At 45.5% G+C, this 27,077-nt stretch overlaps 1 protein-coding gene across 1 annotated transcript in view; it reads right to left on the bottom strand.

Annotated features, from left to right (window-relative positions):
- Nucleotides 1-244: 244 nt before the first annotated feature.
- LOC140491356 (complement factor B-like) overlaps nucleotides 245-27,077 on the bottom strand; it is an 80,197-nt gene continuing 53,364 nt past the window's right edge. Inside the window, exons 11-18 of the mRNA XM_072589425.1 lie at nucleotides 20,865-20,995; nucleotides 16,929-17,031; nucleotides 13,773-13,917; nucleotides 9,779-9,864; nucleotides 7,202-7,332; nucleotides 4,374-4,455; nucleotides 2,151-2,200; nucleotides 245-1,130 (exon numbers count right to left, since the gene is read on the bottom strand). Coding sequence (XP_072445526.1) covers nucleotides 1,008-1,130; nucleotides 2,151-2,200; nucleotides 4,374-4,455; nucleotides 7,202-7,332; nucleotides 9,779-9,864; nucleotides 13,773-13,917; nucleotides 16,929-17,031; nucleotides 20,865-20,995 — 851 coding nt within the window. The 3' untranslated portion in view covers nucleotides 245-1,007. The remainder of the gene's footprint in view (nucleotides 1,131-2,150; nucleotides 2,201-4,373; nucleotides 4,456-7,201; nucleotides 7,333-9,778; nucleotides 9,865-13,772; nucleotides 13,918-16,928; nucleotides 17,032-20,864; nucleotides 20,996-27,077) is intronic.

Raw genomic sequence — 27,077 nt, 5'->3', positions numbered from 1 at the left:
ATTATTTTAAAATAATGATTCCATTTTTAAAATCCATTTCAATAAAACTGTACAAAAATAAACAAGGCTGTCTTATTTATTCTGACTTTCCCCTTAACCTTGAAGCAATACAACCTGCAAAACATGTTGAATTTGGGCAAAAGATGGTTGGCCAAGTTTGGAATATTGCAAACAGTCTGAGCAAACCCATTAGAAACATGAATCAATGTGATACAGCAAGGATTTACTGGAATGACACCAGGAATGAGAGATTATATTTATGAATTCAAACACGTTGGAGAACAGTGAACTTAGTGAAAGGCCACAGAGAATTATAAAACATTTCAAGAGGGTAAATACAGTAAGATTAAACCAAATGGTAAAATGGAGAATGGGAGCATACACCCTAGATTATCACAAGAAAGCAATGAAAGATAGCAGGAGGAAAGCAGAGTGTTATTAAAACACAAGTGACTATCGAATTAGAAATTTAACATTAATTGAAGGCAAACTGAATAAAGGAGAACATAAAAGATATGGGAAATAGCAAGGAAATGGAGAAGATGCAGACAGCTCTATGCTCTATATCTGTCGGTCTATACCAGAGGAAGCATTAACAAATGTGTGGTTCAGATGGGCCTCTTCTGTAATCATTCTCATCAATCTCCTTGGAGTATATGAGTTTTGCTGCAAGTTGTAATCTCATGTGAAGCTTTTTTTCAGGTTTATTGCTAGTCAAAACATAATGTACAACAGTCCTCTGTCTGGTGTCTTTCTGGAAATATCCACTTGCTTAAAACACACTAAATATGTTTGAGTTAAAACAGAGGATAAATATTTCTATAAATATGTTGCCTATCTGTTCATAATTAACATCAGCAATCTTTATGCTGTTAAGTATTTAACACACAATGCTTTAAAAGGTCTACATTGGGTGGTACATCCGAAGTATACAGTCTTTTATCAGGAAGGTTTATACTCTCTGCTTTCCATGGTATATTCAGTCTGTCCTTGTGATGTTGATTGTTTTATTCATACTCCAAGTCTGTGACTTTCTCTTTAATCCAGTTCATCAGTTTGGGCACATTGCTATAAAACCCCATGAAGTTCAATCCACAGACATCTGTTCTTCCAAAGCTGATGATTCCAACCTGTGGATGTATCAGAGGAGTTGCACATGAGCACAGTATGCCTGCATTAACACCGAGGTGAGTGGTCAGAACATTTTTGAATCTCCCTGCATTCCTTCTACAGGTTCCCATTACTCTTATCATAGAACTCTTATAGGTGTGGAAGTAGGCCACTTGACCCATCGAGTCCATACCGGCCCTCTGAAGAGTATCCCACGCAGATCCTCACCACCCCCCCCCATCCCTGTAACCCTGCATTTGCCATGTCTAACCCACCTAACCCGTACATCTTTGGACTCTGGGAGGAACCTGGAGCACCGGAGGAAGCCTGCACAGACACGGGGAGAATGTGCAAAACTCCACACAGACAGTCACCTGAGGCTGGAATCGAACCTGGGTCCCTGGCGGTGTGAGGCAGCAGTGCTAACCATTGAGCCACCATCCCACCTGCTTGAAATGGAGCTCCAGGTCACAAGTACTAGTATTTGAAGGTGATCAGTGCTTCATTCACTTGTGACTATGGAACTCACACATCAAAGAGCTGATTCCCTGATTAAGCACAGCTTGGAAGGAACTGGCTCTCCTCACAGCTTTGGTTACAAGGATCATTAATGTGGGAACTCAGCAGTGCTGAAACAGTGTTGCCCACCTGAGGTAGTGATACACAGAGTGGGTGGTGAGACTATTCAGCTGGCTTTAAAACTATCTGACCTGGAAACATTGACACTCATAAAGAATTCAAATTTGGGAATAGTTTCACTCTAGAGAAATAATGTCCCTGGGCCAACAGTCTATTGTTAATTCCATCAGTTTTATTGCTAAAACTATACTTGTCCAGCAATGAGAGTTAAACATTGTGAATAAAATGGCAACATTGTAAGGAAGAAATCTGATATGAAATAATTGACAATAATTTAAGAGGATCAATGAAATCAAGCAATAACGTGGGTGGGATTTGCAAAAGATATTCACATCTTGGTAAATTTTAAATATCTCATGGTTTGGAAAAAATACAAATATACACGAGCCAAGGTGACTCACCTGGATCCATCTCTGGTTTCTCTCTGTGACGAAGGGTCCTCCAGAATCTCCTGTCAAAGTCAGTTAGGGAACTAGTCAAGTGTCAATAACCAGCATCAACAGGCCATAATACACATTAATTCTAATAAAACCGCGTCCAATTAAAAACTGCAGTTTGATTTCATCCAGCTCCCTCACACGCTGGGTATCCAAGCAAGTGCCCAGATCTCCACCATTACCAACTATAGACTGATTACTGCACAGACTGAGGCTATCTGGTCAATAACTGTCACTCAGTCCATATTCACGGAAGCAAAGTATCTGGTCACAATCACATTGCTGTTTTGGAGGCTTGCTGGCTGCAAATGAACAACAGGATTTCCTCCTTATAACATTGACTATATATCAAGGGATGCTTCTTCAGCTGGAAGGTGACGTAGCTAGAAGCAACTCTGCCCTAGTATGGCCAAGCACAACTGTAGATGAAAGGTGGGATAAAGGTCTGTGGGGAGCGGCAGAAAAGTGGAGTGAGACCAGGGTGAGATCACCCATGATCATGTTAAACGGTGGAGTGGACTCCAAGGGCTGAATTGCCTACCCCTGCTCCGAATTCCATGTATTACTGATGATGTCTGTTGGTTATTAACCATTTAGCACTTACTCATTTTACATAAACAACTTCAGACATCTTGTGGTGATGAAAAACACTATTTCAACACAAGACTTTTTAAAAAATACTTGTTTGTACAAGTAAGGTCAATTCAAGGAATTTTGTATATTTTGTGCTTTGGGAAGTATCCTTTTTGCTGAGGCAGTGGGTAAAGTTTGGTTCCTTACTCACAATGTGAGGGTATCTAAAAAATTGCCCCTTGAGTGTCTGTACAACATTGACTATAATTTTACAAACTTTCTCTTTGGAGAGCTACATCCAGTAACTCAGAGACTTTGTGTGTGTATGTATGTGTGTGTGTGTGACTGTGTGTGTGTGTGTGCGTGCGTGCCTCTGTGTATGTGCCTGCACCTGTGTGTGTGTGTGTGTGTGCGTGACTGTGTATGTGCCTGCATCAGTGTGTGTGTGTGTGCATGCCTCTGTGTATGTGCCTGTATCTGTGTGTGTGTGTGTGTGTGTGTGTGCGTGCATGCCTCTGTGTATGTGCCTGTATCTGTGTGCGTGTGTGTGCGTGCGCGTGCATGCCTCTGTGTATGTGCCTGCATCTGTGTGTGTGTGTGTATGCATGCGCCTCTGTATACCTGCCTGCACCTGTGTCCGTGTATGTGTGTGTGTGTGTATGCGCACGCCTCTGTGTATGTGCCTGTATCTGTGTGTGTGTGTGTGCATGCCTCTGTGTATGTGCCTGTATCTGTGTGTGTGTGTGTGCGCGTGCATGCCTCTGTGTATGTGCCTGTATCTGTGTGTGTGTGTGTGTGTGCGCGTGCATGCCTCTGTGTATGTGCCTGTATCTGTGTGTGTGCGCGTGCATGCCTCTGTGTATGTGCCTGCATCTGTGTGTGTGTGTGTGTGTGTGCGTGACTGTGTATGTGCCTGCATCAGTGTGTGTGTGTGTGCATGCCTCTGTGTATGTGCCTGTATCTGTGTGTGTGTGTGTGCGTGCATGCCTCTGTGTATGTGCCTGTATCTGTGTGTGTGTGTGTGTGCGTGCATGCCTCTGTGTATGTGCCTGTATCTGTGTGTGTGTGTGTATGCATGCGCCTCTGTATATCTGCCTGCACCTGTGTCCGTGTATGTGTGTGTGTATGTATGCGCACGCCTCTGTGTATGTGCCTGTATCTGTGTGTGTGTGTGTGTGTGTGTGCGTGCATGCCTCTGTGTATGTGCCTGTATCTCTGTGTGTGTGTGTGTGTGTGTGTGTGCGTGCATGCCTCTGTGTATGTGCCTGTATCTGTGTGTGTGTGTGTGTGTGTGTGTGTGCGTGCATGCCTCTGTGTATGTGCCTGCATCTGTGTGTGTGTGTGTGTGCGTGCGCGTGCATGCCTCTGTGTATGTGCCTGTATCTGTGTGTGTGTGTGTGTGTGTGTGTGTGCGTGCATGCCTCTGTGTATGTGCCTGTATCTGTGTGTGTGTGTGTGTGTGTGTGTGTGTCTGAAGATGAACATCGATAACTCGTGACTGAAAAGCCTCTGTGGCCATTGTGACTGGTACTTGTGCAGCTACAGCCCCACAAAGAGTCAATTTCCCTTCAGGAGGAGGAGGAGTAAGTTGAGGAAAGGAAAAGAAAAGCTTACCTGTACAGCTGTCTGCTGCAGCTCCTTTAGCACAGAACATGTTTTCAGTGAGTGGGTATGGTGAGTCACAGCTTCGAAAATGCTAAAAAGACAGAATCAGTGGTGGGATGTTGCACTTTTTAATCATCAGACAGCTCAATGTTTAATCATCAGACAGCTCAATGTTTAATCATCAGACAGCTCAATGTTTAATCATCAGACAGCTCAATGTTTAATCATCAGACAGCTCAATAGAACATAGAACATAGAAGAATACAGCGCAGTACAGGCCCTTCAGCCCTCGATGTTGCGCCGATCAAAGCCCACCTAACCTACACTAACCCACTATCCTCCATATACCTATCCAATGCCCGCTTAAATACCCATAAAGAGGGAGAGTCCACTACTGCTACTGGCAGGGCATTCCATGAACTGACGACTCGCTGAGTGAAGAACCTACCCCTAACATCAGTCCTATATCTACCCCCCCTTAATTTAAAGCTATGCCCCCTTGTAATAGCTGACTCCATACGTGGAAAAAGGTTCTCACTGTCAACCCTATCTAACCCCCTAATCATCTTGTACACCTCTATCAAATCACCCCTAAACCTTCTTTTCTCCAATGAAAACAACCCCAAGTGCCTCAGCCTTTCCTCATAGGATTTTCCTACCATACCAGGCAACATCCTGGTAAACTTCCTCTGCACCCGTTCCAGTGCCTCCACATCCTTCCTATAGTATGGCGACCAAAACTGCACACAATATTCCAGATGCGGCCGCACCAGAGTCTTATACAACTGCAGCATGACCTCAGGACTCCGGAACTCAATTCCTCTACCAATAAAAGCCAGTACGCCATATGCCTTCTTCACTGCACTATTTACCTGGGTGGCAACTTTCAGAGATCTGTGTACATGGACACCAAGATCCCTCTGCTCTTCCACACTACCAAGTAGTCTACCATTAGCACAGTAATCCATCTTTTTATTACTCTTACCAAAGTGAATCACTTCACACTTAGCTACATTGAACTCCATTTGCCACCTTTCTGCCCAGCTCTGCAGCTTCTCTATATCCCGCTGTAACCTGCCATATCCTTCCTCACTGTCAACAACTCCTCCGACTGTTTATATGTAATGTTTATATCTCCAGACCGATGAAGTAGGCCCTGTTTTAACATTAAGAGGGTAGCAATAGGAGATAACACTACAACTGGAGAGGCCTGGTCAGCCAATCCCTGGGGATGTTGGGAACTGTGCCCCAAAGATTATTCCGGGGAGGGGGTGGCAGAGGAGAAATTGGTGAGGGGTGGGAGTACCACACGCTTTCGGGATCTCCTCGAAGAGATTGGGAGATTAGCATTACACCAATTGCTCAGAAAGCCAGAGCAGACATGTTTAGCTGAATGACTTTCTCCCTCTGCACAGTAGAAATTCTGTGAGGCATCTCTTTGGGAACCTCGCTTGGTTGCCGAACGCAAACAGGCTGGAATGTGAGTTGAGAGGTTAAATACTTGCTCTCAACTCCTGATTACCATGGTTACTTTATTTCTGAAGGAGCACTAGCACATGGTGCACAGCATGACTGGAAACCTGACAATGCACTGAATTAAATTAGCTGGGGTGCAAGGAGGGAGCAGGCCTGCACTTTACAGAAGTCACAGAAGAATGGGTTCCTTCAGATTTTGCAAAATGTCATGGAAGAACCTGATTAAGATTTTCAATTGTTTGATTTATTGTTGTCACATACTGAGATAGAGTGAAAAATGTTTTGTGTGCTTTACAGACAGATTGTCCCATACAAAGTGCATCAGGCTAGCAGAACAGAGTGTAGTATACAGTATTACAGCCACAGAGAGTGAAACCAACATTAATATTTGCACATTTGGTCCAGTGAGTGGATTAAATCAACAATGGACCGTACGACTGACTGGTCTAACTGCCCATTGTGTACCCAACAGAAGAGCATCACCATGCTGTCAGCTAAGCCAATCAGATCTGAGTATTTTTGAGTTTGTACAAACCTACAAGTAAGGAGCAGGATGAGGCCATTTGGCCCCTCATGCCTGCTCTGCCATTCAATAAGAAAATGGCTGATCTGGTTGAGTCCTCACTTCCTCATTCCCACTACTCCTGGTAACCTTTGATCTCTTGTTAGTCAAGAATATACAGTATACAGCCTCCCCTTTATAACTATTCAATGACCCCACCTGCAGCACTCTCTCTAGGGAAGAATTCCTATGAATAAGGATGCTGTGGGGGAGAAAACTTCTCAGTTCCACCTTTTATTTTTGAACTGTGTCCACCAGTCCTAGTTTCTCACAAAATATCCTTTTAGCATCCACCCTGTCAAGTCATCCCAGGGTCATATATGTCTCAACAAAATGACTGCTCCTGTGGACAGCTCCAACCTGCCCAACTTGGGAGCCATGGTAGCTCAGTGGTTAGCATTGTTGCCTCACAACACGAGGGACCTGGGTTCTCTTCCAGCCTCAGGTGACTGTCTGTATGAGTTAGCATGTTCTCCCTGTGTCTGGCTGGGTTCCCTCTGGGTGCTCTGGTTTCCTCCCGCAGTCCAACAATGTGCAGGTTAGGTGGATTGGCCATGCTAAATTGCCCTGTAGCATCCATGGATACGCATGCTAAGTGGATTAGCCATGGGAAATGCAGACTGACAGGGATGGGGTGGGGGGGTGCTCTTTGGTGGGTCAATGGGCCGAATAGCTCCCTTTCACAGTGTAGGGATTCTACGAGCTTTTTACCAAAAGAGAACATGCACTCTAGTCAAATGCTGAACAAACAGGAGTCTGAGGGAAAAGAAATGCAGACAGAAACCAGAAAACCACATACCTGTATGTCCACTCGTGCATGGTTTAAGTCAAAAGATGATATACGTCCATGTTTCTTATAGTATCCCCATCCAGTGATGTAACCTGATATTATCTTTTGAATTCTCCCACCATGACTTGTCAATAGACCATCTGGAATGAAATGTTAATAGATAATTCAGCTGCAAATATTCAAAACGCTTCCCTCCCTTAATATGCTTCGGGATTTGAAATTTGTCGGGAAAGTGGCACCGTTAGCTGGTGGAACCTGGAGAAAGTTTAGAAAAACTTTATTCAGATGTTGCTGGGAATGAAGGGTTTGAGTTACGAAGAGAGGTTGGATAGGCTGGGACTTTTTTCTCTGGAATGTAGGAGGTTGAGGGTTGAATTTATTGAGATTTATAAAATCATGAGGGGCATAGGTAAGGTCAATGACCAAGAGTCTTTTCTCGAGGGTAGGGGAGTTCAAAACTAGGGGGATGTACTTTTCAGGTGAGAGGAGAAAGATTTTAAAAGTACATGAGGGGCAACTTTTTTTTTACACAGAGAGTGGTTTGTGAGTGGAATGAACTTCCAGAAGATGTGGTGGATGTGGGTACAGTGACAACACTCAAAAGACGTTAAGATAGACACATGAATGGGAAAGGTCTGGAGGGATATGGGCCAGGAGCAGGCAGGTGGGACTAATTTAGTCTGGGACTATGGTTGGCATGGACTGATTGGACCGAAGGGTCTGTTTCATGTGCTGAAATGACTCTATGGTGGTAACCTAAGGGTCTTCCTCCACAAACTGTTTTGCCAGTTTGCTTGCCTGACATTCAGTCTTAGGGGTAGGAACACCAGTGTGGGTCAATACAAGCCCAGAGCCTGAAAATATGTATTTCTCACTTGTGGGACATAAGTGTCACTGGCTGGGCCAGCATGTATTTAGTTGCCTTTGAGAAGGTGGTGGGCCGATGTGAAAAGTGATCAACCAAGATTGTGATAATCTCATGTAACATGGGAAAAGTGCAAACAGAAAAATTGACACCCAGTCACCGTGACTCGGCATCTCTCCGGTGAAATTTTGGGGAGTCTGGGTCATCGTTTTTGATCCTTCTCACTGATTCTTTCCCCTGAGCACTATCACAGGCTGCTCTTGGCCACATTTGTCTTCCATTTGTCTGCACACTGCAAAACCTGTATCCTCTCAATTGATATTACCCTCAATGTTAAACTACCTACCCCCACCTTCATAATATTGGGCACCTGGAGCAGCTCCACTTCAGTGGCTAAAACATACATATTCATCACCTTCATGCACAGTTCTTTCATTGTTCTTTATTGTTGGTTTCCAACTTCTATTGCCTTGTTAATATTAGTTCATTCATATCACTGCTGCCCAGATCCCAAGCAGCACCAATCTACTCTTCAGTAACTCCTGGCCTACAATGGTGCCCTGTCCTTTAATGTTACTACTGTAGAACTCTCCTCTTCATGTATGAAACCCTTCATGGCTTTTTCCCCTCTGTAAGTGTAACCTCCACCAGTCCTATTATCCTTCTAGAGTACTTGGTTTCTCCCATTCTGCTTATTTGTCCATCAATCCTCTCTTCTCTCGACCTTTTACCTACCATGCCTTCTGCTGCCTAGGCTCTGTGCTCCACCCTTTCCTCCCTTCCATCTCCTTTAAGATTTCCCTTTAAACGCTTCTGACCAAAGCTGTTGACCTCCTCATTGTTTGGTCCAATGTCCACTTATTTCTGAGTTGACCCCGATCAGATGCCACTTGGCATGGCTGTGTAGCAGTTGTTAGACATTGAAAAGCACCAAATGGAGGGAATCCAGTCTCGAAGTTTCCGACATTTGGTTCAGACTGAAGGAGGATTAAAACTGAAACATTGACTTCCCCACCTCCTGATGCTGCCTGGCTTGCTGTGTTCTTCCAGCCTCCTGCCTGTTTACCTTAGATTCCAGCATCTGCAGCTTCTTTATCTCTACTGAGATTTTCCAGCAATTTGTTTTTCTTTCTGATTTACAGCATCTGCAGTTCTTTCGCTTTCTATATAAATGTTCTCTTTTCTCTATGTGTGAGATTATAGTTTGCCCAACACCGTGATATCTATATCACGCTAAATGCTAAACAGTGAATACAAATCACTGATCATTATGCAGGCTAAGACCAGGAACAGCAGAAAGAAAAATGGAGATGAACCCCACGCGGTGGCACAGTGGTTAGCACTGCTGCCTCACAGCACCAGCGACGTGGGTTCAATTCCCACCTCAGGCGACTCTCTATGTGGAGTTTGCACACACGTGTGTGTGTGTGGATTTCCTCCAGGTGCTCCAGTTTCCTCCCACAATCCAAACATGTGCAGGTTAGGTGAATTGGCCATGCTAAATTGCTCGTACTGTTAGGTGAAGGGAATGGGTCTGGATGGTCGCTCTTCGGAGGGTCAGTGTGGACTTGTTAGGCTGAAGGGCCTGTTTCCACACTGTAAGGAATCTAATGTAAGAATGTTAAACCAAGATGTCAGAATCTGACAGCTGATCTGGTGCAAGTTGTGGATCTGTTGAGATTCTTTGCTTAAAAAAAAGGAATCTTGGCAAATTGTATTACCTTCGTAATGACAGGCTTCATCCCAGCTACCAGCTGCTGAGGAAAGGATCTCTGCAGTTTTCTTTGTGCAAGGTAGACAGACTGGTCTGCAAGAGATAAACCGAGGGATTGGTTCAGCTTGGCTAGAATGGTACTTCACATAAATCTTGGGTGGGGCACGAGATCACATGAGCTGCCCACTAATTTTACCCTTTCAGAATGAATAAATATTTTGCTGCTGTTTCACTCCCAAGTTGTAATAAATCTATATCCTCTCACAGAGGAAAGCAAGTCATGGAGGTGAAATTAATTTATGATTGCTTTTCCCCTCTTAAACTTGAGTAAGTCTGGTCTTGCTTGATTTACTCCCTTTTTACCCCTGTCCCTTCCTGAGGTGCCAGAAGGGATATTCCTCAAACTTTGGTTTTAGGCTTTCAATTTTTAAAAAATAATCCACCTGCAAATCCTTGAAGATGAAATTAAAGGTCAGGTTTATAAACAGGATGTTCAAAATGTACAGGGATTGCTTTGCCCCATTAAGGGGCAATTATGCTCTATTTTGGGATGCAGCTAGTATCTTGCTGGTGGGGCATGAGCTGCCCCACATGGTGTGTTAGGCATCTATCCCTACCCGCACCGTGATGGGCCCTATCGCTGTGTTACACACCCATCTCACACCTCTGTTAAACCCTGGTATGTCACTGCAGTGTGGGAGAGAAAGTGGAGGTAAGGGTTACCAGATCAACTGTGAACAGAATCAATGGACCAAAAAGCCTCTCCTGCTCTTACATCTTCTGATCTGTGCCGGCAACCTGTGGAGGGGTCACCCTTGTCCCAGGTAGAGGATGCGAGGCAGCCCCACATTGGGGAGGCTGTACCCTGGTTTGTTTTGAATTTGTTGGGGAACCCACTGACAGGAAGTGGCAGTAAACCCTGTGCCAACATTGCAGCTTTGCCATCATGTGCCAGACTTGTGGAGATGAACATCTCTGGACACCACGTGCATTTATTTATCCACTTGGACTACAATGGTGCCTGCTGCATCTCCTTGCTGCTGCTCCCTCAGTTCTCCCAGTGGTCTCACATTCAAACACGCTCCCTCCTCACTCTCCCACTCCCTCACCCAGTAGTGTCAACAGTGCTGGCTCCTCACAGTGGTCTCACAGTGTGGGCCACTGATCCCCATTGGTGTGGACTACAGCTCTCTGTGCACCTCTCCTTCACCCTTCCTGCACAAACCCACCTCCTCTCCCTAACTGGTTGGCAAATGTGGAGGTGTCCTCTCCATTGGTCCCCTCCTGGAGCAGCGCCCCCTGTCAGCACAGCACTGAGCTGTGCAGCTGTTTGAAAACTGGTGAAGGAGCAAACTCCAGCTGCAGAGAAGGTCAGAGGCTGGCAGCAATGGCAGCTTTGACAGGACAAGGTGGATTGTCTGGATGGTAGGCCGTGAGTTCGGCAATGCCAAGGACTGGTACCAGACTGGTGAAAATGGTGCATTAAGTTGGAGGCTGAGCAGGAGAACTCATTGGAAGATACACTTATTGACCTTGCCCACCCATGTGAGGTCACTTGTGGCACTTTTGTAAGCTCAGTGGTCCACTTTGAGGTACAGGGTAAGGCCATTCGTTTAGGTTCTTTTCCTGAAAATATGTCAATGACGTGGGCACACATCAGCTCGGATGTCCGAGAGTCAGGACACTCAAACCCCAGGCCGATGAGGTCTATTTTACATTCTGTCCAACCCCACCCTGATGGGGCACGGAGGAATTAAGGGGGTGGCGAGATGACCAGCTTCCTGCTCAGTCTCTGTAATCAGCAGAACAGCTAACATCTGAAAATAGAGAACACACAAGTCATAGAGTCATCGAGATATACAGCATGGAAACAGGCCCTTTGGTCCAACTTGTCCATGTCAGATATTCTAAATTAATCTCGTCCCAATTGCCAGCATTTGGCACATATTCTTCTCAACCCTTCCTGTTCATAAACCCATCCAGATGCATTTTAAATGTTGTAATTGTACCAGCATTTCCTCTGGCAGCTCATTCCATACACACACAACCCTCTGTGTGAAAACGTTGCCTCAAAGGTCCCTTTTAAATCTTTCCCCTCTCACCTTAAACCTATGCCTTCTAGCTTTGGACTCCCCCACCCCAGGGTAAAGAGCTTGTCTATTTACCCTAGCCATACTCTTCATGATTTTTATAAAGCTCTATAATATCATCCTTCAGCCTCTGACACTCCAGGGAAAAAAGCCCTGGTCTATTCAGCCTCTCCCGATAGCTCAAAGCCTCCAAACCTGGCAACATCTTTTCTCCACCTTTTAGTTTCACAACATCCTTCCTACAGTAGGGAGACCAGAACTGCACAACCAATGTCCTGTCCAGCTGCAACATGACCTCCCACCCCAATGCTCAACAGACTGACCGATAAAGGCAAGTATATTAAACATAACACTGAAGGGTTTCATGCTGCCCAAACCATTAAACATAGAAAATAGGAGCAGGAAGAGGTCATTCAGCCCTTTGACACATTCCGCCATTCGATTGAGGCCAATCATCCAACTCCATCCTCCCTTACTGCTTTCGCCCCGTACCCTTTGATCCATTTAGCCCGATATCTAATTGCTTTTAGAAAATATTGAATATTTTGGCCTGGGCCAGAGATATCCACTCTCTGGGTGAAGACATTTCTCCTCATCTCAGAATGGCTACTGTGGGCTGATGGGTGGGAATGAGGAGGCCATTTCTGAACAATTGTGTAATAGCGAGTCAGGGAATGGGGCACAACATCTGGAAAGGGTCCCTTTGCATTTCAGGGGGATTCCACTCCCAAGATAGAACCACACCCTCTCCTCTCTTAGCTTTGTTCCTCCTTGCCTGGCCTCCAAACCCTGCCCCTTTCACCTCCCTCACTCATGCCCCCTGATTATTTCCTTGCTTCCTGTGCTGTCTCCCTGAGCCTACCGCAATACCAGCTGTGCCCACTGCTGTGTCCTAGCGCTGTTGAGCCCTCCTGAGGATGGAAGTCCCCTTCCCAAATTGGTTAAGACACCCACAGCTTCTGGATTAACACTATCTGTGTCTGTGTGGGTTTCCTCCAGGTGCTCTGGTTTCCTCCCACAATCCAAAGATGTGCAGGTCAGGTAAATTGGCGATGCTAAATTGCCCATAGTGTTCAGAGATGTGTAGGTTAAGTCAAGGATAAATGTAGTGTAATAAGGTAGGGGAATGGGTCTGGATGGGTTACTGTTCGGAGGGTCGGTGTGGACTTGTTGGGGTGAATAGCCTGTTTCCACACTGTAGGGGGATTCTATGATTCTATGCCTGGATTGGCAGTTGTGCAGAGAAGGAAGCAGCCACTAGTCCTGTTTCCTTGTCTGGGTATAAGGATCCACTTGGTTTGCAGCAATAAAGGAGCAACAACTAATAAGTCTTAACAATAAGAGGCTCTCATCTTAACAACTGGAGAATATGGGTCCACAGTCTCGCAGATTCTTAGACGTTCTGCTTTATCCCACCCAAGCTAATATGACGTGATCAGAGTGGGTGGCATTTAATTCATTTCCCGGTTGAATGAGCCAAAGAACTGAGTGGAACTGAGGAGCAGAACCGCTCTCAACCAGCGTGAGGCGATGCTGAGGTCGAGAATGTGGAATGGGTTCCTCCGCGCTGCTGGACAATTCTTGCAACATTTGCCACCAGCCCATAAAAACCAGCCCTTAGTGTTTCACCACAGCCCCCTCTCCTTGTGCTACAATTCGCCACTCATTCCCCAAACTGTCAAGTACCCTGAATAGCAAATTATTCAGAGAGCGTACCAGTGGCTCCACCGTAAGGTCATCATTAACACAGAGAACTGTAGAGTCATCTTCCCCACTGCAAGCTTTATGATTGAGTACTTCACAGACATTGCCAAAGTATTTCTCTTTTAATCAGTTACTCTTCCTTTATTCTTCCGTTTACTCTCCTCATAAATTCTATGGCATTCTGATACTCAAAATGAGTGGCAGTACCTCACGTGAGAATCAAATATGATGGGCTCTTTAGTCTTCAAGAGAGCTATGTCGTTGCTCATCTCTGAGGGGCGGCTAAAGTTTTCATGGATAATCACTTCTTGCACAAGTATTTCTTGCAAAGTTTTCTTTCTGCTGACTGAGCCTGGAAGAAAGTGTTCAGCAGTTAGATTGCCATCTCTCAGATTGGATCACAGTTTACAGAAGAAACCCAGTGTTATTCCCACTGAGAATTTCTGTGATATATGAACAGTGTGTTGCATTTTGAATAATGGTGCAAAAATTGGTAAAAGAGAAAAATAAACTTCCATTGATCGCAGGGAAATCAAGGCTCCAGTATTCTCACTCAATATGCTGCATGGGATGCTTCTGGATTAATATAACTCGTATCTGCCTGGTGTGGTATTTCTGCAGAAAGGAAGCTGCCATTCATCCTTGACTGGGGATAAAGGCCCACTTGGTTTGCAGTGATAAAGGAGCAACCACTGATTACTCTTAACAAGGAGAGGCTCTTATCTTAACAACTGGAGAAGATAGGTCTACACTCTCGAGAATCCTAAGATGTTCAGCTTTATTCCCACCCATGTCATTGTTGTGGGAGGGAAAAGAAAGAGTGAGGGCAGAAACGGGGCGACATAGTGGCTGAGTAGCTTAGCACTCCTGTCCTACAGCACCAGAGACCCAGGTTCGATTCTGCCCTTGGGTGACTGTGTGAAGTTTGCGCATGTCTGCGTGGGTTTCCTCTGGGTGCTCCAGTTTCTTCCCATGGTCCAAAGATGTGCAGGTCAGGGTGGACTGGCAATGCTAAACTGCCCATAGTGTCCAGGGATGTGCAGGCCAGGTGGATTAGCCATGGGAACTGCAGTTTTACAGGGATAGGGATGCTCTTCATAGGTTCAGTGTGGACTTAGTGGGCTAAATGGTCACCTTCCATTCTGTCAGGGTTCTATGATTCTATGCCAATATGGTGTCATCAGATTGGGTGGAACTTAATCTCGAGTTGTATGAGCCATGGAACTGAGGAGCAGAACTGCTCTGAAGCAGTGTGAGGTGATGCTGATGGAGAGAGAAGTCAAGAGTGGACATATTACATCATGTAGCACTGTCCCCATCCATCACTACCCTCCTCTACCTGGCTGAGCTCTAACTCCACCTGCTTTGTTCAGGTCATTGGTGTGACCATGGGTCTATGCATGGGCTTTTGTTATGTCTACCTCTCTGTTGGTATGTGGAACATTCCTTGTTCCAGTCTCTCTCCAGACCTCACCCCCAACTCTTTCTCCTGTATATCGATGGCATCATTGGTGCTGCTTCCATCTCTCATCTGGAATTGGAAACATTGATCAATTTTCACCCCGCTCTCACCTTCACCTGAACTTGAAAAGTCCTCTTGCTCGATTTCCTTTGACTTATCCCTGAAACTGATTTAAATAAAAGCACACCAGCTTCTCCCCAGAGTCTCCCCTGGACACCTGTGGGTTGTGTGAAGGGGACAGAGAACTTTATCTTCTTTGTAAATCACTGTGGATTCTTTTGCATTTCCTGTTGCTTTTTGTTGTTTATATGTCTATTAGAAGTGTGGAAGTAAGAACAGGAGGAGACCATTCAGCCCTCTGACCCTGCTCCACCATTCAATTTGATCATGGCTGTCTTTCAACTCACTGCCCTGTTCCCACTTTCTCTTCGTATCCTTTCATCCCTTTAGTCCTGAGAACTCCTCCTTGAAAACATTTAATATTTTGACTTCAACTGCTTTCTGTGGTCGAAAATTTCACAGGCTCACCATTCCCGGGGTGAAGACATTTCTCCTCATCATAATCCTAAATGGCTTACCCCAGATTCTTAAACTGTGACCCTTGGTTCTGGTCCCCCTGATCTTCACAAACATGGGGAGGTGATGTCCAACTGGTACAGTCACTGCATTATTAATACAGAGACCCAGGTAATGTTCAAGGTACCTGGGCTCCAATCCCACTATTGGAAATTGTGGAATTTGAGTTCACTCATGAACGCTGGAGGTAAAACCCATCTTGTTCACTAATATCCTTTAGGGAAGGAAATGGCCATCCTTACCTGGTCTGGCCTACATTTGACTCCAGACTATTGACTTTCAACTGCTGTCGGATTGGGCAAGAAATGCTGGCCTAGCCAGTGATGCCTGCATCCTGTGAATAAATTTTAAAAAATCTTTCCTGTGCTTATTCTGTCTGGTCCTGTCCAAACTTATAGGCTTCTGTGAGGTACCCACTCACTCTTCTAAACACCAATTCTCTTCATACATCAGGTTCAAGAACAGCTTCTTCCCTGCTGTTATTAGACTTCTGTTTGGATCTCTCAAATTTCAAATCTAATACTGATCTTGCTTTTAGTGCACCTTCTTTGCAGCTGTAACTTTGTATTCCTTGTTCTGTTTAATCATCCTCTGCCTGTACTGCATGCAAAACAAAACTTTTCACTCTACCCAGGTACGCAAGACAATAATAAATCAAATCAAATCAAAAGTCCTCCCATCCCAGGAATCAGTCTGGTAAACCTTTGTTACACCCCCTCCATAGACAGAACATCCTTTCTCAGATACGGAGACCAAAACTACACACAATATTCTAGGAGTGGTCTCACCAAGGCCCTCTAGAATTGCACTAGAATTTTGGAGATCACAGTCGGTCAGGCAGCATCCATGGAGAGAAAGCAAGTTAACATTTTAGTCTAGGTATCCCTGGTCCTGCACTGAAATCCTCTCACTATGAAGGCCAACATAGCACTGGGTTTCTTCACTGCCTGCTGTACCTACATATTTACATTCAGTGTCTGGTGTACAAGGACATCCAGGTCTTGATGGACCTCCTCATTACTCATTCAATTACATTTGCTTGACTATTTTCTGCTACCGAAGTGAATAACCTCTCTCATGTATCCACAATGATCTTCCAGAATACTGCACCTCTGACAACATAGCACTCCTTCAGTACTGCAGTGAATTATCAGTTTGAACATGTGCTGGAGTCTGGATTTGGGCTAATCTATTCACTAAGAGGTGAGAGTGCTGTCAAATAAGGTAAAAACAATGACTGCAGAGTGCTGTCAAAGAAGCCAGATTGACAAATTAACTTGCTCCTTGAAGGATTGGAAAATGTTTTGAAAAGGTTTGAACCTTACCAGCCTGTATAGTCAAGTCATCAGCCATTCCCTGAGTGATGTTAAAACAATGTGCAGCAGAGAGAATCCAGCGTTTCGAGATAATTGACCCACCACAAAATTTCTATTTAAAGAAACCACAGAATATAAAAGTAATTAGCAGACCAACGTGAAAGAGAGTGCTACATAGATGGAAGTCTAATCCTTGAAAAGTAAACAGAGGCCCCAGCTAAATGTTTGGAATGAATGTTGAGAATATTAATACTATTAACGAAGACAGCAAGTAAAAGTAATTAACTTGGTCATTGTTTTTTTTCTGGGATCTTCCTGTGCTTTGAAACAGAGCATGAAACTCACAGGAACTGAGCCGGTCCTTAAGAAAGAGAGATGGAATCACCAGGAGTGGATGAATTGATGAAACACGAGATATGATGGAGGGAAGGAGACAGAATAAAACCAGAGAGAGTATGAGGACATTGAAAAACAGATCACAAAAGCACGAAGAAAGGTCAAAGAAACAAATAGTATGTGGAGCACAAATAGAAGTAGAAGGACTTGGGAAAAACGGACACAACCCCCTGTGCATCTCACAGGACGGTTAAAACACTGGGAGAAAGGAGGAAACCAATTACTCCAAACATTGGGCTGTGCAAGGAGCAGGGAAGGAGAACAGCGCCTCAAACAGGGAAGTGTCAACAATGAGTGGAGTACTCCTTTTTCTTTTAATCTCCTGGTTATACTTCTTCTTTATCCCTACACTACTACCTAATTGTGGTAGTGCTTATATTTCCCCCCAGCACCCATGGTGTGTGTGTGCAGGTGTGAGCCACAGTGAGAGACACAAGGTGTACGAATCTTTATTCAGTTTCCACCACCAGGAAGAAAGGAAACACCCAAGTGGCCAGTGACAAGCACTGCCCTTCACATCAAAGGGCAATGCTGTGTGATCAAACAGTGAAGGGGAGGGCAGGGGTTAAATCAAAATAGAGTTGGAGGGGGAAATAATACACTCCACTCCCTGCGGCACCCACCTCTCCCCGAACAACTCCAGGGTGTTGGTGGAGACCACGTGCTCCTTCTCCAAGGACACCTGGGCTCTAACATAACCGCAGAAGAGGGGCAGGCAGTCGGCCCCAATGACCCCCTTCCCGGCCCGCTGCCTGGACCTTTTTACGGCCAGTTTGGCCAGGCCCAGGAGCAGTCCCCTGAGGAGGTCCTCTGAATAAGTGGAGTATTTTGGACAGCCACACACCAGTGAAGTGAATTAACACCATCAGAGGGAAAAGAAAAGGAGCAGTGATAAATGAGACAGACTTCAACTAACAAGGTGAAAGCAAGGACAGCTCTTGGAATTAGTAAGATACTGAAAGTCCTGATTGACACTGTGGCTCAGTGGTTAGCACTGCTACCCCACAGCACCAGGGACCTGGGTTCAGTTCCAGCCTCTTGTCACAATTTCTCTTGGCTAACCTGTCCATCTTTTGGACTGTGGGAGGAAACCCATGCAGACAAAGGGCGAACATGCAAACTCTACCCTGAAGGTGGAATCGAACCCAGGTCCCTGGCACTGTGAGGGAGCAGGGCTAACCACTGAGCCACCATGCTAGCTTTTTAGAATAATTTAGAATACTGAGTACCATTCTGGTCTCCCTGCTCTTAGGAAAGATGTTAAACTTGAAAGGGCATAGAAAAAAAATTACAAGGACATTGCCAGGACTGGAGGGTTTGAGTTGTAAGGAGAGGCTGTGACTTTTTTCCCTGGGGTGTTGGAGATTGAGAGGTGACCTTTTCGAGGTTTATTAAATCATGAGGGGAATAGACAAATTGAATAACCAAGGTTTTTTTTCCCCAAGGATAGGCGAGTTAAAAACTAGAGAGCATCTGTTTAAGGTGAGAGGAGAAAGATTTAAAAGGGACTTGAGGGGAAACTTTTTCACACTGAAAGTTATATCTGTATCAGATGAGCTGCCAGATGAAATGGTAGAGGTTGGTACAACTACAACATTTAAAAGACACTTGGATAGCTACATGGGTAGGAAAGGTTTAGAGGGAAATGGGTCACACACAGGCAAATGGCACTAGTTTAGTTTGGGAAACCTGGTTGGCATGGACGAGATGGACTGAAGGGTCTATATCTGTGCTGTATGACTCTAAGTTTGGTTAGTAGCTTGTTTGAAGTTTTTGACTTTTGTTGCTGTTTTCTTCAGATGTTCCTGGAAGGATAAAGACCTCGCAGGTCAGGCAGCATCCAAGGAGCAGGAGAATCGACGTTTCGGGCATCAGCCCTTCTTCAGGAATGAGGAAGGTGTGCCAAGCAGGCTAAGATAAAAGGTAGGGAGGAGGGACTTGGGGGAGGGGCGTTGGAAATGCGATAGGTGGAAGGAGCTACACTGGCACCACCCCCACCTTTTCCTCCACTACATCGATGACTGTATCGGCGCTGCCTCGTGCTCCCACGAGGAGGTTGAACAGTTCATCCACTTTACCAACACCTTCCACCCCGACCTCAAATTTACCTGGACAGTCTCAGACTCCTCCCTCCCCTTCCTAGACCTCTCCATTTCTATCTCGGGCGACCGAATCAACACAGACATTTACTATAAACCGACCGACTCCCACAGCTACCCAGACTACACTCCTCCCACCCTGCCCCCTGTAAAAACGCCATCCCATATTCCCAATTCCTTCGTCTCCGCCGCATCTGCTCCCAGGAGGACCAGTTCCAAAACCGTACAACCCAGATGGCCTCCTTCTTCAAAGACCGCAATTTCCCCCCAGATGTGATCGATGATGCTCTCCACCGCATCTCCTCCACTTCCCACTCCTCCACCCTTGAGCCCTGCCCCTCCAATCACCACCAGGACAGAACCCCACTGGTCCTCACCTACCACCCCACCAACCACCATATACATCGTATCATCCGTCGTCATTTCCGCCACCTCCAAACGGACCCCACCACCAGGGAAATATTTCCCTCCCCTCCCCTATCAGCGTCCGAAAAGACCACTCCCTCTGTGATTCCCTCGTCAGGTCCACACCCCCCACCAAACCAACCTCCACTCCTGGCACCTTCCCCTGCAACTGCAAGAAATGCAAAACTTGCGCCCACACCTCCCCCCTTACTTCCCTCTAAGGTCCCAAGGGACCCTTCAATATCCACCTCAAATTCATCTGCACCTCCACACACATCATTTACTGCATCCGCTGCACCCAACGTGGCCTCCTCTATATTGGGGAGACAGGCCGCCTACTTGCGGAATGTTTCAGAGAACACCTCTGGGACACCCGGACCAACCAACCCAACCACCCCGTGGCTCAACACTTCAACTCCCCCTCCCACTCCACCAAGGACATGCAGGTCCTTGGACTCCTCCATCGCCAGACCATAGCAACACGATGGCTGGAGGAAGAGCGCCTCATCTTCTGCCTAGTAACCCTCCAACTACAAGGGATGAATTCAGATTTCTCCAGTTTCCTCATTTCCCCTCCCCCCAACCTTGTCTCAGTCAAATCCCTCGAACTCAGCACCACCTTCCTCACCTGCAATCTTCTTCCTGACCTCTCCGCCCCCACCCCCACTCCAGCCTATCACCATCACCTTAACCTCCTTCCACCTATCACATTTCCAACACCCCTCCCCCAAGTCCCTCCCCCCTACCTTTTCTCTTAGCCTGCTGGACACACTTTCCTCATTCCTGAAGAAGGGCTCATGCCCGAAACGTCGATTCTCCTGCTCCTTGGATGCTGCCTGACCTGCTGTGCTTTTCCAGCAACACATTTTCGGCTCTGATCTCCAGCATCTGCAGTCCTCACATTCTCCCAGGATAAAGACCTATCCAGACATACTCCCTGGTATGGGATGAAAACATTGAAGAAAGCCAGATGGATGCTGTTAAGTCAAGTAGATAAATTTAACAATATTTTGTTCTTTGGGATCTTTAAAAGATGTTCACTTACTTTGTTTGGTAAATTAATGAGGACATGCCATGGCCAATCATATTCTTTTGATTTCATACCACCAAAGATTCTCGAAACAGGTCTCTGTATAACGTTCCCTCGGATGCCACAATCTGACAGCCCTCTGTTACCTACAACAAATAAAAGAATGGAATTTAGCTGCAGCATTAACAAGGAACAGCAGAATGCAAATTAAGCTATGAATTGAAATTGGAATCCAAATGATCTGAGTTGCTCCAGATTAAATTAACTTTATAAGCACACTGTGGCATGCAGTAGGAGACTACATGGGAACTCAATAGTAGCTGTTATGGGAAGATGTAGAGTGAAAATCTTGATGGAGCTTTCTCCCCTAGTCATCTGCTGACACTCCCATACGGGACTTTACTGAGGGTGCCAATATTCCCAGGAGGACAGAAGCGAAGACGATAAAGTAGCAGAGCAAAATCAGCTTGCTGAATTTCTGGCTAAAATGCAGCTATGGGATGTAAGTCTCAATACTGATAGAGGGGATTAAAAACTATAATCACTGGTGAACTGTGTGAATGGTTATACTAATGAAAGCAATTCTGTAACTCTGAATTAATTTATCTGAATTAATAAAATTATAATTAATTTACAAATTAATTAATTTACAAACCTCTCGAGAGCCAATTATTTCCCCTTCTCGTCACTCCTCCTCCTCCACACACAATCCTGACTTGGAATTATCTCACAGCTACTGGGTTGAAAATCCTGAACTGTGGGTGCTACTACACCTCATGTACAGGCCAAAGTGTTATAGAGATTCTCTTGGGAGTTTGTGTGGAGCCTATAAAAGGCCAGTACACACATTGCCTGCCCTTGGTTAAGGATGAACGTATATCTGACTTTGTGTGAATAGATGTTGGTTATCTATAGGAGAGGCAACTCACTCAGCAAACTGCGTTCTGCTGGGAAAATAGCATGGGATATGATTTTCCATTGTTGGCACCGAGTGAGGGGGCAGTTAGGTTGGTGTCAAGTCTTAGAAGCCTCTAATCCTAGAGGTTGAGGTCTTCTCTTCAAGGGATCTGTGAAGGAAGGTAGTTCACACTTGCTTCTCATGAGTGGCGTGGTCAGGGCGGGTGGAGGCATGAGCAGGTGGGTAATGTTCAGAGGGCCAATCCCTTGTCAACCACGCCTCCCCCACTTTTGCCTCTGATTACCCCAAGAATGGGCAAATGGAGATGCACTCATGAAGGGGGCAGGGCACCCCAGTTTTCCAATTGGTGCCGAAGATAAATGGGGAGTTGATGAGTTGAGGTCTTTAAGTGACTATCAATAGATCTCTGAAGAGGCTGGCTGACTAGTGAGTCCAGAAAAACCCAGTGGACCTTCTTGGCCAACACTTAATGGCTGAGGTGTCAACAGGAGGTGAGAACCTCTCGAGAGCCAATTATTTCCCCTTCTCGTCACTCCTCCTCCTCCACACACAATCCTGACTTGGAATTATCTCACAGCTACTGGGTTGAAAATCCTGAACTGTGGGTGCTACTACACCTCATTCACTGCTGTCATTCAAAAAGACAGCTCACTACCACTTTACTCAGGGGATGTTCTCCTGAGAATTAATGGAGAATAAAGTAAGCCCAACCAGTGAAGTCCACATCCTATGAATGATTCTATAAAAACGCCTGCTGGTTTAAAATTAAATCCACATTCAAATATGAAGTGGGGAGTTAAAGGTGTGAATAGCCTTTTAAAGACATAATACTTACAATATGAATCAACTTCTCTACCTCAGAAAGAGAATATTTTAAAGTTTTAATTTTCTTTGCTTTAGGTCGTTAAATTGTTGTTTGAGGGGAATGTGCCAGATTTTTCAGGGAGTGACGATCACAATCCTGTGGTTTTGCATTGAGAAATATTCTGGATTTCTGGCAGGAGATTCCAATCACAGCTCCATTGGAAATGGAGAGCATATACAGTCATAGAGATGTACGGCAGGGAAACAGACCCTTCGGTCCAACCCGTCCATGCTGACTAGATATCCCAACCCAATTTAGTCCCACCTGCCAGCACCCGGCCCATATCCCTCCAAACCCTTCCTATTCATATACCCATCCAAATGCCTCTTAAATTTGCAATTGTACCAGCCTCCACCACTTCCTCTGGCTGCTCATTCCATATACATACCACCCTCTGCGTAAAAAAGTTGCCCCTTAGGTCTCTTTTATATCTTTCCCCTCTCACCCTAAACCTATGCCCTCTAGTTCTGGACTCTCCCACCCCAGGGAAAAGACTTTTCTACTTATTCTATCCATGCCCCTCCTAGTTTTGTAAACCTCTATAAGGTCACCCTCCAACACTCTAGGGAAAACAGCCCCAGCCTGTACAGCCTCTCCTCATAGCTCAAATCCTCCAACCCTGGCAACATCCTTGTAAATCTTTTCTGAACTCTTTCAAGTTTCACAACATCTTTCCGATAGGAAGGAGACCAGAATTGCACGCAATATTCCAACAGTGGCCTAACCAATGTCCTGTACAGCCGCAACATGACCTCCTAATTCCTGTACTCAATACTCTGTCTAAGAAAGGAAAGCATATCAAATGCCTTCTTCACTATCCTAGCTACCTGCAACTCCACTTTCAAGGAGCTATGAACCTGGACTCCAAGGTCTCTTTGTTCAGCAACACTCTCTAGGACCTTACCATTAAGTGTATAAGTCCTGCTTAGATTTGTTTTCACAAAATGCATCCCTTTGCATTTATCTGAATTAAACTCCATCTGCCACTTCTCAGCCCATTGGCCCATCTGGTCCAGATCCTGTTGCAATCTGAGGTAACCCTCTTCGCTGTCCACTGCACATCCAATTTTGGTGTCATCTACGAACTTACTAACTGTACCTCTTATGCTTGCATCGCAATCATTTATGTAAATGACAAAAAGTAGAGGACCCAGCACCGATCCTTGTGTCACTCCACTGGTCACAGGCCTCCAGTCTGAAAAACAACCCTCCACCTGTCTTCTACCTTTGAGCCAGCTCTGCGTCTAAATGGCTAGATTAGATTCCCTACAGTGTGGAAACAGGCCCTTCAGCCCAACCAGTCCACACCGACCCTCCGAAGAGTAACTCACCCAGACCCATTTCCCTCTGACTAATGCACCTGATACTATGGGCAACCTAGCGTGACCAATTCACCTAACCTGCACATCTTTGGATTGTGGGAGGAAACCGGAGCACCCGGAGGAAACCCACACAGACACGGGAGGATGTGCAAACTCCACACAGACAGTCACCCAAGGCTGGAATCAAACCTCGGTCCCTGGTGCTATGAGGCAGCAGTACTAACCACTGAGCCACCGGGCCGCCCCTTTAATCCATGCGATCTAACCTTGCTAGCGAGTCTCCCATGGGGAACCTTGTTGAACACCTTACTGAAGTCCATATAGATCACATCTACCTCTCTGACCTCATCAATCCTCTTTGTTATTTCTTCAAAAAACTCAATCAAGTTAGTGAGACATGATTTCCCATGCACAAAGCCATGTTGACTATCCTGAATCAGCCCTTCCCTTTCCAAATACATGTACATCCTGTCCCTCAGGATTCCCTCCAACAGTTTGCCCATCACCGACGTCAGGCTCACTGGTCTATAGTTCCCTGGCTTGTCCTTACCACCTTTCTTAAAGAGTGGCATCATGTTAGCCAACCTCCAGTCTTCCGGCACCTCACCTGTGACTATCGATGATACAAATATCTCAGCAAGAGGCCCAACAACCACTTCTCTAGCTTCCCACAGAGTTCTAGGGTACACCTGATCAGGTCCTGAGGATTTATCCACCTTTATGCATTTCAAGGCATCCAGCACTTCCTCCTCTGTAATATGAACATTTTGCAAGATGTCACCATCTATTTCGCTACATTCTATATCTTCCATATCCTTTCCCACAGTAAATACTGATGCAAAATACTCGTTTAGTATCTCCCCCATTTTCTGCAGCTCCACACAAAGGCTGCCTTGCTAATCTTTGAGGGGCCCTATTCTCTCCCTAGTTACCTTTTGTCCTTAATGTATTTGTAAAACCTCTTTGGATTCTCCTTAAATCTATTTGCCAAAGCTACTTCATGTTCCCTTTTTGCCCTCCTGATTTCCCTCTTAAGTATAGTCCTACTGCCTTTATATTCTTCTAAGGATTCACTCGATCTATCATGTCTGTACCTGACATATCTTTAAACTGTCAGAACTCTGGAGTGCAAGAGAGTCAGGCGAAGTTAAACCCATTCCCTTTTCACAGCAGTAGTTTGCCTGCTATGTGCTTTAAATGTCTAGTGGCACAGGCAGCCAGTTCAACAGATCCTGTGAAGGGTACGTATGTAAGATAAGCATGAGGTTAAGGTGTTAGTGGGGTAGGGTGGGTAGGCTACAGGTACAGAGGAGGCCAGGTATATAGGCACTGAGTGGGTCAGGTGCCATGCAGATAAAATGTCTGCTGTGTATGATGCCAGGTGGGTAGAGTGCCATGTGGATAAGGTGCCAGGACACCAGGTGGGTGTGTGTCAGGGCACCACTTGGTAGAGAACCAGGTGTAGGATGCTGGGTGTGTATGGTGCCAGGAGATAAAGGGTGCCAGGACACCAGGTGGAAGGGTGCTGGGTATGTATGGTGTCAGGACACCAGGTGGGTTGGTTGTCAGGTGTATATGGTGCCAAGGCAGGTCCGTGCTGGGTAGGCGATGGGGTGTTTAGGATAGATCAGGGTGGGTTAGAGGTCTCAGGTTGGTGACTTTGATGGTGGGGGTCTGGTCAGGTCCAAAGGTAGAAGGGGTATCGAATCAATCAGCTGACAATGGGCGGAGTCAGATTCAATGGAGGGGAGATGGGGGTCAATTCTCATGGGGAGGGGCAGTATCAGATCCAGCATTTGGGAACTGCATGTCAGACCGCAGGGTGGGGCAGGGAGCTGTTAGGTCAGTGTCTAGGCATGGAAGAGGTCTGGGGGAGGTGCCATCTGGGGAGTGTGTGGTTAGGTGGTGGTCAGTTTAAAAGTCATACAGAAATTAGACTAACCTTTTAATTGCTCAATGTTTCCTAGAAACTATTCACTCAACTGCAGTCAAACCCTCTGAATTCTTTGATTTAAATGGATACATTTGGAGCATTCCAGATGTAGGGAATAGCCCAGTGGAATCTATTTCCCAGACAATTCCTTTGGGTGTCCACGTACATTTCCCATCTATGCTGCAGAAATCAATATCGAACCATTAGAAAATCCGCGCCAATGCATGTAAATGTCTTTGAATACCTTGAGGTACAAAGGAGTAATTATCTAACTGTAAGGAACTAACAAGGGGGAGATTGGATCAACTTCAACCAAAGCGTTGAGTGTGTGGTGCTGGAAAAGCACAGCATGTCAGGCAGCATCCAAGGAGCAGGAAAATCAGCAAAAGCTTTTCATCAGGAATTCTTGATGAAGGGTTGTTGTCTGAAGCATCACTTTTCCTGCTCCTCGGATGCTGCCTGACTGCAGTGCTTTTCTAGCACCACACACTCGACTCTAGTCTCCAGCATCTGCAGTACTCACTTTTGCCTAATTGATCTCAACCAAAGGGTTGGCAGTCTCACTGGAAAATTAAATGATTAAAGGTTAGGCTGTGTGGTAATATGTCCTGCAACGTTCTATGCATCTTACGTCCAATGTTTCAACATTATCAATTCCCTATCAAGCTTAAATCACTGAACATTGACTGCTCCCTTAGCAGGAAGTCACCAACATAAAGGATTGGGTTGATAACAGACTCCAATTTGTCACTATGCTCCACCTAGTGGTGGCATTGGCCACCAACGCATCCTTTCTGCACACATTGCTAGATCCATGTTTTACAAACAATTAAATTATGGATTTGGAAGCCTCTAAATGTATATTTAAGTAAAGATCAAGGACACACTCCAATGACTAGAAATAACACTCAAAGATGGTGAAATATATAACTAGGAGGAGGCCATTCAGTCCCTGAAGCCTGTCCTACTGTTCTCAAAGATCAGACCTGATCTACCCCAAGCCTCAACTCCTTGATATTTCAAAAATCAATCTACCTCCTTGTTAAATAGCGATTGTGCTCCACAATTCTCTGGAGTAGAGAGTTCCTGACGTTCATTACCCTTTAGGAGAAGAAATGCCTTTCTATCTAAGCTTTAAACTAATGCCTCCTTATTCTGTAAGTGTGTCCTGTGATTCCTGGTTGGAATG

The sequence above is a fragment of the Chiloscyllium punctatum genome, chromosome 19 (assembly GCF_047496795.1).
Source record: "Chiloscyllium punctatum isolate Juve2018m chromosome 19, sChiPun1.3, whole genome shotgun sequence".
In the NCBI taxonomy this organism is placed as follows: Eukaryota; Metazoa; Chordata; class Chondrichthyes; order Orectolobiformes; family Hemiscylliidae; genus Chiloscyllium; species Chiloscyllium punctatum.
Note: the sequence above shows the minus strand (reverse complement) of the source record. Positions and strands in the feature narration are given on the sequence as shown.